At 36.9% G+C, this 18,547-nt stretch overlaps 2 protein-coding genes across 2 annotated transcripts in view; both read left to right on the top strand.

Moving 5' to 3' along the window:
• SLC25A16 (solute carrier family 25 member 16) overlaps positions 1 to 8,033 on the top strand; it is a 16,747-nt gene extending 8,714 nt beyond the window's left edge. Inside the window, exons 4-8 of the mRNA XM_019474938.1 lie at positions 1,964 to 2,085; positions 2,624 to 2,690; positions 3,490 to 3,652; positions 4,538 to 4,606; positions 6,438 to 8,033. Coding sequence (XP_019330483.1) covers positions 1,964 to 2,085; positions 2,624 to 2,690; positions 3,490 to 3,652; positions 4,538 to 4,606; positions 6,438 to 6,594 — 578 coding nt within the window. The 3' untranslated portion in view covers positions 6,595 to 8,033. The remainder of the gene's footprint in view (positions 1 to 1,963; positions 2,086 to 2,623; positions 2,691 to 3,489; positions 3,653 to 4,537; positions 4,607 to 6,437) is intronic.
• A 3,951-nt stretch (positions 8,034 to 11,984) lies between these two features.
• DNA2 (DNA replication helicase/nuclease 2) overlaps positions 11,985 to 18,547 on the top strand; it is a 21,904-nt gene continuing 15,341 nt past the window's right edge. Inside the window, exons 1-5 of the mRNA XM_009290574.1 lie at positions 11,985 to 12,040; positions 12,893 to 13,072; positions 14,108 to 14,291; positions 15,715 to 15,860; positions 17,424 to 17,549. Coding sequence (XP_009288849.1) covers positions 11,985 to 12,040; positions 12,893 to 13,072; positions 14,108 to 14,291; positions 15,715 to 15,860; positions 17,424 to 17,549 — 692 coding nt within the window. The remainder of the gene's footprint in view (positions 12,041 to 12,892; positions 13,073 to 14,107; positions 14,292 to 15,714; positions 15,861 to 17,423; positions 17,550 to 18,547) is intronic.

Raw genomic sequence — 18,547 nt, 5'->3', positions numbered from 1 at the left:
AAAAAAAGGTCCTATTTACATCCTTACTACATATGGTTTCTTTCAGTTCCATCTGAATTTTTTTTTTTCAGTTGTACTCTTTTTGGACTGTGTTCGCTAGTTAGTGCATTCACCAAGCTCTTCATTGGTCTGTTTGCTAGGCTTCATTCAGAGAATATTCCTGGATACGTATCAGTGCATGACTGGAAAGAGAAGGGGGATAAAGTTGTCTGTTCTCCGAAGTGGGATGACTTTCCTGTGAACTCTTAAGCTCTGTAAAAGCTTTTTTTTCCCCCCTCTTTATTTTTTTTAAACTGCTTGAATTCATCCATTTTACAATATTTCAGGACATCTCAGGCAATCCATTAGGAAAAGGCTGTAGTCTGAGGGATTGCATTTAATAATGTAGGTCAGTGGAAACAGTCCTAAAGTTGCTTTGGTGTTTTGCAGCTTCCAACTTTTGAACCCTATGGGTGAGACAACATCAAAAATCAACTGCAGATGTCTGCTTTTTATTCAGAGGAATCGTCCAAAATCTCTGAAAGAGGTGTTTTTGTCTTCTGAAATATATTACTGGTAGGATACTCCAGAAGGCCACAAACTTTACTCTCAATTGACAGTTGACCAGTGTCAGCTTTTTGGATAGCTCAATAATGGTGTTCATTTTTTTTTTTTTCCTCCCCATCTAATCCTGATATCTTCTGTCAGATCATTCAGCTTACTAAAGCTGATTTTTTTTTTTTTCCTCTCCAGATAAAAGTTATGAAGAGCTTGTTTGCTGGAGTTGTGTTGTGCTTGGGATTTGTTGTTGGTTTGGTTCCCCCCCCCCGTTGTGGTTTTCTCTTGACCTTGTGAAAGGAGGGGAAATGATACACCTACAAAAAGAGATATCATTAAGAGACTATTAAAACTTCAGAGGAAGTGGCAATTTCCTGCCAGCATAAAAAGTGTGCTTATCTTCTGCAAGACTAATTTTTAAGGGTGATGTTTAGCTAAATCGGAGCAGCTGCTAGAAAACAATACCAGTCACAAAGGTTTTTGCTTGCTTTTTCTCCTTTTCCCAGTATTTTTTTTCTTAGTGACGGTGGTATAGCACCAGAAAATGACCTCTGTTTTTAGTAAACAGTTTTAACTATTCCCTCCAAATCATTTGTCAGCAATTGAGTGGTTTACCTCAAAAACTAGCAGTAGGAAAGAATTTGTTATTCAGGTAACTGTTAGAGTTGTTGTTGTCTGTACTGGAGTTCTGTTTCCAAAATTACAAGTTGGTCAGCATCTAATCAGTTTTGAAGCAGTTAATAACTGGATGAATCCTAAGATTTAATTTTTTTTGGCATCTAAAGTCTAGAAATAGCTTTTTTGGTCAGAGTTTTAAAACAGAAGTGCTGGTGTAACATGAACTTTTAAAATGCAGTAATGCAATGCAGTTAAGTACTCTTCATCAGTACGATCCTGACTTTATTTTAAATGTCATTAGACTATATTTAGTATTTTCAGAGGCAGTAGATAGATACATGTATCTATATCCAGTAATCACATCAAATTCTGAGGCAACCTTTTTGAAATTAAACATGTAAATTTGGTGGTTTGATTTTTTTTTTTTTTAAGGTATGGTAGGATTAGGTTTCATGGTTGCAATCCAGTAAAGCTGATGCACTTGACTAGCCTGATGCTTATGAGCCATGGACATAAATAAGGTTGCCCATGTGAATACAGTTAGGCCCATAAATCTTTGGAAAATCAAGGCCTAGGTGTGCAGCTTCAGTGAACACCAAGTATAAACATAAATCCTTTGTGTGTTGCTGAAGTTAGTGTTCCTATTTGCTGATTATAAGTGACTTTAAGTGTTTCTTTAGCAAAATAATTTGTATATGCTATTCTATTCACTGCCACAAAAGGAAATTCTGATTTTCAAAATAATCCTAGAATCAGATAAGGTGTAGGTGAGTTTTGTTTGCTTGTTTTGTTTTTGTTTTTAATAAAGGTATTACAGCAGTGATTTGTACTTACCCTCTTGATATGGTTAGAGTTCGTCTGGCGTTCCAAGTAAAAGGGGAACACAAGTACATGGGAATTATCCATGCATTCAAGATGATTTACACAAAGGTATTTTTTCTTTTAATCTTCAGTCCTGTCAAAGCAAAATATGCTCTTTAAAAAATGTTGCACTGCATTGAAAATAGTGGCTTGGTGGAAAATTAACATGACTTCATTGCGTGCACATTGAATTTTTTTGATGTAAGAAATTATCTGGATGCTTCCTTCTACTTAGGCTGCTAAGATGTAGCTAAGACTCATGTAAGTGGGAGGTCAAAAACAGCAGAGAGAAGTTGCTTTTCAAGAACAAGTAGTAATGATACAAAAAATTTGGGGAGGAGGGATATATGTAATGCAGAAATGTCTCCTAGATTATGATGTTGGATGTAGATTTTTCTCCTTCATTTTCACTTCTTTATCTCCTATGGAGCCAGGCAGTTGTCCCCTCAATTCTTTAGGCATAAGAAATGGAACTTGATGTTAGCTCCTTGGTGCTAGATGATGCTAGTCAGATTGCTGTCATGTGAATCTGTATGAATAGTCATATAACTTGCTGAGACATTTGTTGTATTTCTTGCCACAAATGTACTTGTATTTTCTTTCAAAGGAAGGTGGTTTTAGTGGGTTCTACAGAGGGCTGATGCCAACTGTTGTAGGAATGGCGCCATATGCGGGTAAGTTAAAAACAGAACGTGGCAGTCCTTCAGCAGTTGTGTGTGCTACTAAATTTACATAATACATTTGCACACCTAGTTAATTAGCTTCCTATAAAATCAAGGATTCTGTTTTTTACTGAACGGAGAGGGGAGGCCAGTAGAAGCATTTGCAACTCTTCAGTCTTAATCTAGAATTGATCAATGTGTGTTAAAGCATCTTCAATAGGCAAAGCCTAGCTTTTCTGAAACTTGGAGTTGAGAGGGAGAGAGGTAAAGCAGTGGTTCTTTTCTGCTTCCCAATTTTCCCTCAAGAAAGCATGTAGGATATTTCTCTCAAACAGGTAGATCCATGAGAGAGCAAAGTGCTCTAGATGGAGACTTAGAGCCTCTGTATTGGCTCCATCTCCTGGTGACTTTTATGTAGATACTTACACAAGCTAAAGCAGTGGGTGACGTGGGATGGAGGAACATCAGAACTGCCCAGCTAAACTACAGTCATATTTAAAAGATGAGAGAAGTTCTTCAGTTAAAAAGATCTTAGGAGTTAATCTTAACAGCAATCCAGTAATTTAAAACCCACAGTCTAACTTATTTAAAGCATTCTTTTAATGTTAATTATAAACACTAATTCATTTGGACAGAAGTTACTGTAGAAGTTCAAAATATTATTTGTCTATTTCTTTCTGCTTAAGAAAAACTTCTAAAAGAATTGGAAAATAGTTTCATTTTGTAATTGCAGCTTTTTGTTTATGATGATGATGCATTGACAAATGGTTTGCTTTTTTATGAAAGTACATAAAATTAAATTTCCTTTTAGGTTTTTCATTTTTTACCTTTGGTACCTTAAAGAGCATTGGACTTGCTCAAGCACCTAACTTGCTTGGACGGCCTTCATTAGATAATCCCGATGTCTTAGTTTTGAAAACACATGTAAATCTGCTGTGTGGTGGCATAGCTGGAGCAATAGCTCAGACGATATCGTAAGTTTGAGTATTGATTGGTTTTTTTTCTATATAGCTGTTTATTCTAAAGAAACTTTTATCTGAGAATATGATTTTATGTAAGTCTGGTTATTAGTAAGGTTTTTAAATCAGGTTAATCAGACACTGGAATTCAGTTATTTCCTATTGTTTCATTTACTAAATATATTTAATCTTCAGGGTCTTTAAAGATATATATGCATTGAGTCAATTAAACAAATTCAGACAAATCGCCTAAAATCAGTTGGAATCTTGTTTGATAAGCTATGAAATTTTGACCATGAACATAATTTGCAGAATTTTATTATTCCAATTTATTTTCAAAACAATGTAACCTGTGAAGCTATAGAATTTTAAAAAACAAACAAAACCAACCCACAAGTCTTAGATACTGTATTTGGCATTAATTTTTTTTTATTTCTTTGCCTGCTTTCTTGATTCTCATGCTGTCCTTGTCATATTTTATTTTGTCCATAAACTAAATTAATTTAGTGGACTTACATGGCATCAATTTTTCACTAAATCACTGCATTACAAATGTCATTTTCTATTAATCCTTAAACTGTTAATTTTATTTTTGATTCAGGTGTCTTCTCCCTCCAGCGTTTTACAGACTGTTTTATACTCTCATCTGATCTTCATGTGTCTTCCTTACTCGTGCCAAATGGAATATATAACCAGCTGATTTGCTGGTTTTGGTTGTATAGGGGAAGTCTCCCTTTTTGGAGAACTTTCAGCTGTGTTGAGAATCTGAGCCGGATTCCTGACTCACTGAAAAGGGAACTTGGAGGTTGCATATGGACTTCTTTGTATTCTTTTTTTAAACAATATTCATATAGTCATCACACATCTGGTTGAACTGCTGTTCAAATATCTCCTCTGTAGATATCCCCTTGATGTAACTCGTAGGCGAATGCAGTTAGGAGCGGTTCTCCCAGACTCTGAAAAGTGCCTGTAAGTATTTTGTTTTCATCCGTAGTAACTGAATTCTTATGTCTGAGCAGAGTTAAATTCTTAGTTTTAAAGTTTAAAAAAACCAAACACGCACACCACACCCACCCCCCCACCCCCCAACTACTATGTTGTTGATTTCTTCATTCTCTTAATGAATAAGTTTCCACACAGACAAAAGCTGCCATTATCACTCTGGGGTTAAAAAAAAAAAAACTGAAATCACAGTGGCACTTTTGTTAGTAATACTGTATTTGTAACCTTTTTTTTGTATTTTAATTCAACTTGCGATGTCTTTCTTTAATATCAGCAGTATCCCTAAGAGAGAGACTGCATGCTTCTACTGAAATGAAATGTTTCAAAGTGTTTTTTAATGGTGCAGAACCTGTTCCATAAGATGATTTTGCATAATACTGTTTTATTTGACCTTTCTTGCATTTACGGTAATGTCCCACACCCCGCATGTAGTTGGGGTTCCTCCAGTAGAAGTGGAAGTACCGTAATATCGTTAAAATCATAGTATTAAATCAGCTCTCATCTTGAAAAACTTTCTGAATTTCCAATTGCCTCAACCAAATTAAATTCCAGGACAGTTTTATCTTGGTTACTTTCAATCTTGTGGAATTGTGTATGTCTGAATCCAGCGTGATTCAGTGTGAACCACCATGAACCACCTGTGTGGTGAATTGGATCTTACTAACAGTACTCTGTCTTAGTGACCTTTTATAAACAACCTAGATGGTGCTTTACTGTGAAAGTTGCTGTTTTGTTTTTCTTAGTAGCCTTAACGTTTTTTTTTTTTGCTTGGCTATTTTCCACTCCAGATACTTTTAAAATAAAAATGCGTTAATTGTTCTTGGGGTTTTACTTTCTGCATTTGTGAGAACTACTTTTACAGACATCAGGCTTCCCAATTTAACAATATTGTTGTGACGGTGTTTGGAGAGAGCTGTGCCTTGACGGAGAGTAGACATCTATGTCTTTAGAGGATGAGAGGATAAAACAAGTAGGAGATCTTGAAGCTTTGAGGCATATGGAAGATGTTCTCAAAGAGCAGTGTCTTTAATAGCTTGGAAATATTGAGCACCTTACAGATTTTTACATTGTTTTGCATTTAATGTCCATTTGCTCCATTTCAATATAAGTATGTGAGGAAAATTGTTCTCCTTGCATATGCACTGCAAATTCTGCTTTTAAGGAGGTCAAATATTATATACTTAACATAAATTCTAGCATTTCTCGTTTGAGAGAAAATACTAGGTCTTTGTCATGGTGGAGGACGCTACACACATACAAGATGTAGAATACAGAGCTAAACATAAATTTTATATGCAGAGCTTTAGAAGGATGGGTAGTATGATTGAGTGCTCTGAGAAAGAGAATGGGATACAAGCCTAAATACTGATCTTTAATGCAAGAAGTGTGTGCTACATTGGGCAAATTATGTTTCTGTTACTCTGTATTACTTTTGTAAGAAGAATTGATGCTTCTCAACTCCTTCCTGCCAGATAGGCAATGGAATATGCATAGCCATTCTGGTGTAAAATGTCTTAATATGTCTTCTAGGGCAGGTGTTTTCAGACTGAAACTTCTTTAGATGGGATTGCACTGTCCTCTTCCCAATTCCCAGCCCTTGTGCCCAAATTTCTTGCAGAAGCTCGGACTGTCTTCTCAGTCCTAAAAAGACTATAATGCTTCACTGTATGGAGTCCCATGGGTTTTTCTCTGTAGATCTCTTAAGAACCAAGTAAAACAAATGTCTTGTATTTAAAGAAAGTGATTTTGACTATTGAATATGTGTATCCAATAATGATTTGAGTTCTTATTTTTTCAGTACAATGGTGCAGACACTGAAATATGTGTATCAACAACATGGAATACGAAGAGGATTGTACCGTGGCTTATCTCTAAATTATATTCGTTGTATTCCTTCCCAGGCTGTGGCTTTCACCACATATGAACTTATGAAACAATTCTTGCACCTCAACTAATTTTTTTTTTAGAAGACTTTCCTGTAAAACTACACTATCAGTCCTCAGATTATATTGGTGAGTAAATTACTTGAAGTTTAAAAAAAAAAAGCTATCTGTTACTGTGGAACTGCTGTTGTCTGACGTTTTTATTTGCCAAAATGTGGTTAATTTCCTGGAGTGAAACCAGGAGACAGATCATAATAAACATTAGTTAGCTATAAACATTTTTTTGCACTTGATCTTCTAGGTGTCATTAGATTCATGTTAAGAATTACGCAGTTTTAAAATCACACCCACATTTTATATGGGTTTCAAGCTGTTAGTTCTTTAGCTTTATCACCATTCCAAGAGTTACACACATGGTTATATTGCTTTTTAAGCTAGTAGTTAGACATCTGTTCTTTAAAAATTAAATTGAATAAACTGATATGAACAGAATGCAGTGATTTTCATATTCAGATACTTGCCTGCTCTGTAGAAGCTGAACTCAGCAGACCACAACTTAAGCATCTTTTCATTCTTTTTTTGTACAAGTTTTCTGTATGCAAGAACAATGCATATATCTTCAGATTGGTACATATGAGTCTCTTCAACCGTTTCAGTAAAAAATGACAAGATCTATTTAACATTATTAGAAATCTTGCAATTTGGAAGCCAGTTTCTTGGCATACATGCTATTCTAAAAAATGGTGTATCTACACAAATAAAACCAGGGGGGAACTTTTACAGTGACAAGTGCTAGAAAAGGTTTTCTTAAGGCAGTTAGCATGGGCCTAATCTTACAAGGCATTTCTGTACCTTTTCTGGAGCTGAAATGTTCTCGATTCAGTTTATTGAAGGCTGGGTATTTTATGTACTATCCAGTACTAGCTTGTGTAAACAGGTTTGTCACTACCTTAAAACATGGTGACAAACAAGACTGCATGCTGCTGCATTTACTTATTTAGGCATATGGACCACATTGAACCTCTTGTGCAAGAAAAGAAAATGAAGACTGTATTGGAGTCTGTAGATGTGTATATGTACTGTTTCTAAAGTATGGTATGCAATAGACTATTACATGTTTTCCTCCTCCTACAATTCCTTTTATAGAGGGAATTATTTTCCAGACTTGTTTATACATGATTTGCATTGGTACTCTTGATTTTACTCACTTGATTCAGGAAACTGTAAAGCATTTACTTTAAGTGATGTAAGTTATTTATTTATTGTAAATATTTTAGCAGTGTCTTTTAATAATTGGTAATGGTTACGTTAAGTGGCGGATGGTGAGATTGATTTGCTTAATTTTGTCAAATTTGACAAACCAAATTTTGAGTTATATATTCAATACCAACTTTTGTGGCTCTTTTGTTTTTTCCCCAGTTTCTTAAAAGTATGTATTTCTTTGATATTTAACAATGTAGCTGCAGACGAGAATGAGATGTATTTGATTTATTTTATTAAAAATTTTGAACTAATGTCTTCGTGTGATTTGTACGTGTTGCAGCCAGAAAGAATGCATGTTTCTGGAATTATCTGTATGTTTGCCCTTGTAGGTAAATCTGCATAACATTGTCATTCTTAATTAAGAGACAACAAATACGAGTTTTCACCTGATCTTTAGTTTCACTTAAAGGAAAACTAACCAATATCACAGTGAATTTTTATCTTTTAAAGTCCTTGCAATAGAGCTAAATCCACTGTATTAAAAAAAAGAGATGTGCCATTTTTCTCTCCTGCATTGTTTTACTCTGTGAGTAAATAAGCATCTTCTCATGTGCCAGTTCTTTGCCATGTTAATACTGTTAAGGATGTTTAAATTCAGAGTTTCACATCTTAATATTTCTAAAAGCGATACATTTGAGGAACTCAAATAGGTTTGAGCTGTGTCATGAAAAGTTAAACAGTTCTTATGCAGAATAAAGCAGAGTTCAGCATATTCACTCTTGAGAGAAAGAGAGAAGTAAAAAGTGTTCTGTAAATAATTGAGTAGGATATTGAATGTGAAAAATAGACCTACTGGATGAAACTGTGCTGTATTTTCAGGATCAGTTTTTCAAAATAAATTTTAAAATTTATGAATAATTTTATATTTGGAAGTATTTTAATACTTTTGAGCAAGGTCAGTGAAAGAAAAATACTTTTGTCCAGGGGCTAGATGGGAAGAGGCTGGAGTTTCTAATTTTTTTCTAGTAGCTATTTCTAACTCTTTCTGGAAAGCTTATTCAGGTATTTCTTATTGAGTTAGAACATAGAATTTATTTAGAATATCTGACTGCCACAATGGAAACATGGGACTTAATTGTAAATCCTCTTCCTTTCTCTAGTGACAGCCCTATGAAAACTGGGTTTATTTTCATTTTGAACTACTGAGGGATTTATTCCCTTGTTTTTTTTCTTGTCTGTCTCTTCAGTACTTTCAGTGCACTGAACAAGCAACATCTTATTTTAGCCAGTAAAAAGTACAGGCTCCAGCCAAGCTCATTTCTATGCCTTAATCACATACTTTCTAATTGTTTTTTTCTGTTTACTTTTTCAGCAAATGGAAGGGGCCTGAATATCTGTGTTTGTCTTTATTTCCTAAAAATTTGTATCATCATAATCTCATAACTAATAGTTCTATCCAGTGAAGTAATTATTTTTGTGAAGAACTGGTTATGTAGCCTTGGATAATACTTTTAAACTCTGTTAAACCCACCTATTTCCAATACTCTTTGACATAAAAGTAGAAAAGAAAGCCTCACCATTTTAGGACTCCTTCAGGTGAGACAGTCTTATACAGGCTTATCCATGATATGTCTTGAAAATCTCAGTCTTGGGGGGGGTTGTTTCCAGTGATTAAACATTGTGTCTTTAAAATAAGCCCCAATACTTCACATTCTTACATTGAAAATTTTGCCTGCTGTAACCAAGGCATTTATGTATGACCAATATTGCAGTTTGCAGTCATTATACAGAAAAGTTTAATGTATTTGAACCATTTTTTACACTGATTAATTCCAATGTCTTTATTTGTTTCATTACTAATATTCTCCGGATGTTTTTTGTTGCTCATTTAAATGAGCTGAGACCTCAAGGTGGACAAATTCTATTGAAACTCTTCAAATTCTTCCCCTCCTTCCCTGAAAAAAGAGTGTGCAAGGCACTCATAAGCCTTCTTTTATGTTTGCAACTCAAAACAACCATATTTGTTCAATTCAAACAGGTATAAAATAAAAGTTCTCTGTGCTTCATCCTTAACTGTGTTTTTATTCCGTGCAATTAGTGTGAGTGAGTCTGTTCAGCTCAGAGATCTCTGCTTCAGTGACGTGAATGACAGGCTGCCCCCTAAGCATCCTCAGAGTGGATCCCAGGATGCTTTCAGGCTGGTCTGAGTTACATTTCCTGTACTCTGCTCTGCTTTCCACTCCCGTTGGCAGGATCTGACTTGTTCTCTTAGCACAGTGCTAGCATGGTTGCATAGTTAATCAGTTCAGGAAGCTGACGGCCTTGCAGCTAACTTATACTGTTTCATTCTGCTATTTACCTGCACCTTTGGGTGCTGTTTGACATTTCGCCTCATCCAGGGTAGAGGGACTAGATACCATGGTGCTTCCACTGATCTGATGAAAGGTTAACCCACCAAAAGAAATGAATGGATTTTATTGGTGTCACCTTACTGAACCAGCTCACGCTGTGGCTGCACACTTGCTAGATCTGATGCAAGGTAAATTTAATCTCAGATTTAGCTTTAGGAATAAACTTGCTACCTGGGGTGGCAGCAGGCAAGTATATATTTCTGAGTCAGTTGCTGCGGAAGACACAGCTGTAGGTTCCCCTCATAGATTTCCCTGATTAAATCTGTAGCCTAAAAAAAGAGGGCGTATAAAGCATGTTAACTGTTTGTAAGCATAGATAGCTAACTCCCTGTTTGTCACGGGATTGGGAGGAACAAATTTCATTAGCTTGTGATAACAAATTTTTGACAAATTCCTGAATTTCCACAGTTCAAACTTGTGTATCTTGATGTATATTAATTTTTTCTCAACCACTGATGCCAGAAAGAATTAAAAGAGCTATAGTCTGAGCACTTTAGTGCACCTTTTGTTACTAAAATAAGGTTTGGTGTTTTTCTGGATTTCACAGACCCTCCATAGAGATTCCCCAGACTGCTTGGATTTTTGCTAACTTCAAAAAAATATTTAAAGCATATTTTTATACTTTTATAACCATATTCTGTTAAGATATTTCTTTTTTAGTGTATGAGAGATGTATAGGCAACATGAAAGACACTACAGAACAGAAGGTTATCAAGTGTACAAAGTAAAACTATTTATGTAATCTCTTTTAATACCATACCAAATTATCTGTGTATTTAATAGTATCAACACATAACTATTAAATTACAAGTAAGCTTATATTAGAGGTTCCACAATGGAAAGTGACATTAATGTAGTTTACTGCATGCATTTCGGGACTATCCCAAAGGAAAGGGGCTAATTTAAGTATGCTCTCACCTTTTAAAATTCAAGGTTTGATCCTCCTGTTGGGATGTCTAACCATTGGCCGAAACTGTCGTCTTTGCAGGACTAGAGCCTCATACTGTTTCCCAATGTTTGGCTACATTAAAGAGACACAAGACAAAACTCTTAATACATCATTTTCCTGACATTTAAACTACATTAACAGTCATACTGATGTATTAAGAATAGATTTAATACCTGTGTCCTTCAATCTTTGCTAGAAGTGATGGTCTCGGATCCAGAATGCTTTGCTGAAGTAGTGGTTTTGTGGCAAAAAAAAAAAGCAAAGAAAGGAAATCTGTGTATCTGAAACTTCTGTATCACCTCAGAAAGACTCTGTCAGTGAACAGCATCGAATATAACGAGTTCTTATCAGAGAAAAGTTCAACTCGCAGGCTGAGATTCACCCATAAGCAGTTGGGAGCAAAAGGCACATCTAATTTTACCTCATACTACTGCACTGGTATCAGAAGAGGGGCCACGGTTTAACAAGCACTTGACGCTGTGGAAATAAACGACAGGTAGAGCTGAGAACTACGCCCCCCCCCCCCCCCCCCCCCGCCACAGGCCCTGGGGGGCCGTTAGGCTCCCTCACGGCGCGGGCCCCGCCCCCACGTCAGCGGCTGGAGGAGCCGCGCGCCACTTCGCGCCTTCAACCCCTCTGCCCGCGCGCGGGAAGCGCGCGCTCCACCCCGCCCCGGCGGAGAACACCCCTCCCGGTACCTCCCATTGGCTGCGCTAGCTCTCTCCCCGTCAGTGGCCGAGCTGGGAGGGACGAGGGGCGGGGCTTCTCCGGAGGCGGGCGGGAACGGGAAATGCGGCTGTAGTGCGCCCGCGCCCTGGCGGGGCGGAGGAGTCTTGTGAGGCGCGGGTCTGAGGGGATCCGCGTTTATCTGTCTGTTCGCGTCGGGGCCGGGTTGCCCCATGGAGCTGAGGCGGGGTGAGCCGTGCGCGGCAGAGGACCTGCTCGTGGCAGAGAGGTAGCGGCCGAGTGGGGGGGAAGAACGAGCGGGACCTGATGGTGGCAGAGAGGTAGCGGCCGAGTGGGGGAGAAGAACGAGCGGGCGGAGACGGCCGCCAGCGCGGGGGGTTTGAAATTTAAAGCGGGGCGCGCGGGCTGCCTGGAATAATCGGTGAGAGGAATCCGCCGCCGCTTAGCGATTAACTGATGTTTGCGCTGGGCAGGGTAGCCTACGGAGCGGAGTGCAGGCGCCTGGTGTGAGCTCTGTCCTTGCCTGCGCCCTGGAGCTCTAGCAGGCATCGTTCGGTGTCAGGAGAGTGGCCGGCCTGACCGTTCTATCTGAAATTTTGGCCATTGGCCGGATGAAAACTGAACCTTGAATATCAGTTTTCTAATTACCTTTATGTTGAGGTTAAGGGGGGAAAAAGTTAGTTCTCTGTGTTTGATGTGCTTGGGTGATTGTGGGAATTCTTATGTGCTTTACAGTGTTCAAAGAGATACAAGCTTTCTCACAAGCACAGGGTTGCAGTACAGTTATAATTAACTTATGAATGAATACGAATATATGGATACCAAAAGGAAGCACTAGCTGCAATAAATAGTAACTTACTTAATATTTATATCTCCTTCCTTATGTCTCATATGTCCAAATGCTTGTTTTTCATCCCTGTCATCCAAAGAGACAATGTGGAAACATTACCAGAGGGAAGATTTCCTACACTCTACCTGTATAGAACTAAAACCACACTAAATGTATATAAAAATTGGAGAGGGTTAAAGCTGGGTTTATACTTAAAGCTTTCCCTCTTCTTGTGTATGGGTTGGCTGTTTTCAAATAGTGTTATGTCTTTGTAATGAATTGTTACTTCAGATTTCAGAAGAAAGTGACTGACTCCCCTGACACGATACTTAAGAACGGGTTGAACAACAGATACTGTGTGTTGGAAGTCAGCGTAATACAGAGAAGCGGAAGTGACCCTGAGAAACACTTGACAATTACAGCATCTCAGTCCCTGGAAGATACAGAACTGTGCATTCTTAGGAATGGCTGGTAATCCATACAAAAATGTAGAAGTTTGGAAAGAGGATGAAATATTGGATTAAGTCACTTTTCTTTGTGTTTCCTTTGAGATGAGTTTTACTCTCTTAAAAGTAATAAGAAATCCTGAAATGACCTTTATCTAATGTAATATTGTCAGTATATTAGCATAATGGATTTTCATCTTGAGAGAGCTCCTGTCGTGTAACTTGTGTTGAGTGGATATTGCTACCTTAAAGTTTTAATTTGTCTCTGTACTAACAAACAGCAAGACAATAAGCTCTAAGCAGGGTATTTTGTTTAAGTGTTGTCTTGCAACAATTAGAAGTGTTCTAAATGATGTACCCTCATTGTCCATATAAATGTACAAAGCTATGTCTGTAAAACATGAGGTTTTATACAGTCTGTTAAAATCACCTTAGCTTGAGCTCTGCCGCAAGTTTTTTTTCAAGTGTGAATCAGTGAGGATTCTAATTTAGGTGTTTGTTCATTGTATGGTATGTTACAGAAGACTAGCTTAGTCTTTTGAAACATACAGGCATGCACATGCTATTTGGCACTGCTTTTCATTTTCCGTGCAAGCCTGAAAGATGGAAGAAAAGAAGTCTAAGACTCCATTTCTTGGAGGAGCAAGTATAAAAGATCTTGAACCCTCAAACTTCTAAAAATAGTTTTAGATTTTTCTGAGTTTCTGAAACAAGTAGAATTGCTAAGTAAAAAGGTAGATCTCATGTAATGAAAAAGTGCAGTATGCCGGTATAAAACATAACGATACTGAAATGGCTTAATACATGGATCTGGAATGACTTGAAGTCAACAGGATTTCTCTACATGCAGGCTGTCCTGATGCATGATCCAATACTCGAAATTATTGAAGTTTTGTCAATAAAAATTCCTTTATTAATTTTCAAAATTTTAGATCAACTTAAAAAAGATTCACAATAATCTCCTGTTTTGAAGTATATTGAATCTGATACATTAATGTATAATTTCTAATATGTGGTGTCCTTAGCTTGCAAATTTTTGTTCAAATGTATTACGTTATAGGGAGTCTGTTCCGGTTGTTCCAGGAGACATCATTCATTTGGAAGGGGAATGTAGCTCCGGTACCTGGATAATAAATGAACAGTCTGGATACCTGGTTCTTTACCCAGATCTGCTGCTTTCTGGCACTACGGTGTCAAATAGTATTCGATGTATGAGACAAGCAGTGCTGAGTGAAAGGTTTAGGGTAAGTGTTAATTCTAGAGCATCAAGCCTATCAATGGGTTACTGTTTCACTGAGACTAGTGGTTTAGCTCTGTTAAAATTGGCTGAGATGCTGTATTGCAAAATGTCGTTATTAGCTATTCATAATGTTCACAACACAGAATAATTTAGAATGGAAACTGCCTGTCTCTGGCTGAGCTTCTTGTGGTTTTTTTGAGAATTCTGGCTAAAATAATCCTATATTCTTAATATAATTAATGGGACAAAGAAATGGTCTTCCCGCTTAAAATTCTGGCAACTTCTTTGATAATCTGTTGCCACGTTTTGTGTGGATATGAATCCTCTGTGAGGGATGTGCCTCTTGCGGCCATATGAAAACATAACCACACTTGGCCAAGTTAAAAGCCTCTGCAAAAGCAGCCCATTCAGTTAAGACTTTCTTAATACCCTATGAGAAGCAGGGTTTAACTCAAGATGAAGCTGGAATATATGTGTACTGTAATTGGGGTTTGTGTGTGCTAACTCTGGAATCTGAATGTAGCTGTTGGAATTTGGAAAGAGGAAAGGTTTCTTGCGGTGTCCTTGCTGATATGTGGATTCAGCTGAGGAAAACTTACAGACATGGTGGGAGTATAAGTCCAAATGGGCAAGGGAACTGGAATGGAGTGGTAAACAGCCACTGGGAGCCAGTGACTGAAACAAGAAATTTCAGTACAGGGTGAGATGGTGTCAGGCCTTCATAAAAGGAGTAATAGGAATAAACTAATCATTTGGGAGTCCTGAGTCCAGGATAACACTGCCCTCCAGTTGTGAGTGGAACCCACACATGCCAGGTCTGTAAAAGATATCAGCAAGTACTTAAAAACCATACTGATTAGATTTCCAGTTGTTTGCTGGTGGCTCATGCAGAGGTCACAACTTACTACCACTTTCAATTCTTATGAGTCAACAGAGCCCAGTCCTGATGATGGTTAGATGGGTTTCTGAGCCATTCTGGTGTTACTTGGAATAATTTTGTGTGAGTTGGTAAAGCACAGGAAACTGCTTCATGCAAAAAATAGTATCTGTAAGATTGTAAAGGTAAGTATTTGCATTAGGAAATACTGCTATTAATACTGCCCACAGGCAAAACTTGCTCAAAATTAATTTTAATCTGTGCCTTTGTTTCTCACCTGTCAATCACATAGGGATTGTATCCTAACATTATCAGGGTTGGGTTAAAAATGAGAGATAAAGCAATAGGAGAGACACATTTCAATTTGGCTGTTTTCACAGTCAGGTTTGAATAGGTATTAATTAGTGAGGTGAAAACTCTAATGATCTTGCAATGAAATAAGTGCAGTTCATTGTGCAGCAAATAAAAAATTTTATAGAAAAGTTTGCATGAAGTGGGCATGAATCTTCATTCATATATATATATATATATTCTATAACATCTGTTGCAGGGCTTCGAGTCTGGTTCACGCCAAACACTCATTGGTACAATTCTTCATGAAATTTTTCAACAATCGGTAACAAATAACTTGGCACAAGAAAAAGTTGAAGAACTAGCGAATAAAATTGTATATGGACAAAATTATCTCAAAGAAATGTAAGTAATCTTTTTATGTTTGGAAGACAGGGTAGGAACATTTGAACTAGCAGATAAATTTCTACTTTTAAAAAATGTAGCACTAGTATTGGAAGAACATTCTGCCAAATGACTTTGCTTAATGAAACTTTGGTATCTTTAGTAAAATATTTCCCTGTTTCATAATGTAATTTAATTTGCCTGCCCTGCTGAGCTAATTCTGTAGGTCTGAATTATGCTTCTGGAGTAACTGTAGCTGTGGGGTTTTTTTCTTTCAGGCCAAGCAGGTTGGAGTGTTTGTGCCTGTAATGTTAGATTTCCAGGCATCTCCCAAAGCTGGGTTAAATGTGATGAACATAATTCATTTTGGTCCTCAGAAGATGAACTAGAAACTTGTGACTGACCAAGCATTGAGATGTCTGATATTTTCATATTCTTTATCAGGTTACTTAATGGCTCAGTTGTTAGAGGACCTTTAACTTATTTTCTCTGCAAAGCTGATAGAAATACTAGCATAATAAATAGTCTTCATATTTCCATAATAAAATTATGAGGTGAATGGCAGTCAGTTTTAAGATTTTACTGCAGACTTGATTAAAATAAAATTCAAGTCACGTAAAAATACTATTATATCTAGAATATTTTAAGTAGTATGTGGGTCAATGTCAGTATCTGTTAGCTCCACGAGTTGGAAGTTAAAATTGTTACAAGAGTTATTACTCTAGTTGTGTTATGAAGGTGGATATTTTAAATTGTGACTGCTAAGATTACTTAAAGGCTTTTGAGTCACACTGGGCCTCTGTTTGAAACCATTGATCTGTGATTCTTCTTTGCATGTGTAGGCTACTATTTATTGGGATTGAAAAGTAAGTTACATAAAAGTCTGCTGGCTGTGGTCATTTGCACTTGTATGAACCTTTTTGTGTAAAACCCACTTGTGTTTCGCTGTTGCTGTAGAATAATGACATTATTTCCAGTGAATGCCAGCATTGAATTATCTAATGCCACATAATTAGGTTCTGTCTAATGAGACTTCTGCTTTCTTGTATTTGTAACTGTAGCAACTGAAGAGGATCATGATTCCTTTCCAATTAAAATGGTCTGAAGCCTGTCAAAATGTATATGAAGAACAAGTAGCAGATCAGTGTATTCAGACAAAAAGCAAATGGTCTTTCTTAAATTTTTTTTTTAGTGTTTTCAATTTTGCATAAACCATAGGAATAGCCATTTTTAAATGCATGAGTCTGGTACTCCTTTCTTGCAGTCTATTAGTTCTGTTTCATCACATCTACCATGCTGCTGCCTTCCTTGTGCTACACCTGTCGTTTCAAAAGTTACATCAGAAATGAACATAGTGTATTCTATCTCTTGTAATGGATGTTCAGTTATAGTTTTAGGAAGTAATGGAGTTGAACCTTAATGAATCTCTCACTATCTACAATTTATAGATGTTTATTCAAACTTGACAGTTATTTCCATTAATCTTATTTCCATTAATCTTGTTATTTCTTGAGGCAAAATCTTGTTAGTACCAGCAGCAAGTCTAATTTCTGTCTCCTTAATGTGCATGGCTTTATTTTTTAGGTATCACTTAAATCTGAAACAAACAGAAATCATGCAGGAAGTGGAAGAATATTTGCCATCATTTTTTAAATGGGCGGAAGACTTCATGCACAATCCAGCTAACCAAAATAAAATTCAACTAAAACTGTAAGAAACCAGAATTAAAAGTTGAGGCAAAATCTTGTTAGTACCAGCAGCAAGTCTAATTTCTGTCTCCTTAATGTGCATGGCTTTATTTTTTAGGTATCACTTAAATCTGAAACAAACAGAAATCATGCAGGAAGTGGAAGAATATTTGCCATCATTTTTTAAATGGGCGGAAGACTTCATGCACAATCCAGCTAACCAAAATAAAATTCAACTAAAACTGTAAGAAACCAGAATTAAAAGTTAAAACCATTCTAAGCTGCATATCTTGTTTGGTTCACTTTTAATTTTTAGAACAGCGCTTTTTATGCAAATCTGTTCAGTGATATGGAGCTAATTTGTGGCCTCACTGCCAAAATAGCTAATCTTGAGAGCTGCATGTTTAGCTGCCACTGTGAGTACTGGGGAAGACATTAAGACTGAGGGTGAACTGACATAAAAATCTTATTGATCTTAAAATCCTTGTAAACAGTGTGGTACAAAGTAGAAATATTCGTAATTAGAAAAGCAAGCATGTTTGATCTACTAAGCTAGAAGTTACTGTAAATATGTGCAAGACTACAAAGCAGAATGTGAAACTATTTATTAATCAAATGTAATTCTTCACTAATGTCGTGGTTACCCCCAGATAACAGTTTATCAGTGAAATGGTGATTTTACTCAACTGCTGCTGAGCTCTTCTTGTCTATGGCTTCTTGCTGTTAATGGTAATAGCCATAGGGTGTTAAAGTTTCAGCGAAATGGCAGGTCTGAGTAAAATCTGTATGCTACTTTCCAGTGTATATCGTTAAACTTTTTGAAGAAACAAAATGTTTTAGAGTGTGGTTATTCAGAAAAGACCAAAAACTATTAAAAACAGTTTAAGATTCTTTTTTAACTTTGATATTTAGGTGAATAGCAAAACTACATGCCAATGTGCAATTTAAAGTAACTTTCTGATATGCTTCCTCTGTTAATGGGAAGATCATTTGAGTGAGACTCGATAAAGTTAGTGCCTA

Source organism: Aptenodytes forsteri, unplaced genomic scaffold (assembly GCF_000699145.1).
Source record: "Aptenodytes forsteri isolate BGI_AS27 unplaced genomic scaffold, ASM69914v1 Scaffold349, whole genome shotgun sequence".
NCBI classification, from domain to species: Eukaryota; Metazoa; Chordata; class Aves; order Sphenisciformes; family Spheniscidae; genus Aptenodytes; species Aptenodytes forsteri.
Note: the sequence above shows the minus strand (reverse complement) of the source record. Positions and strands in the feature narration are given on the sequence as shown.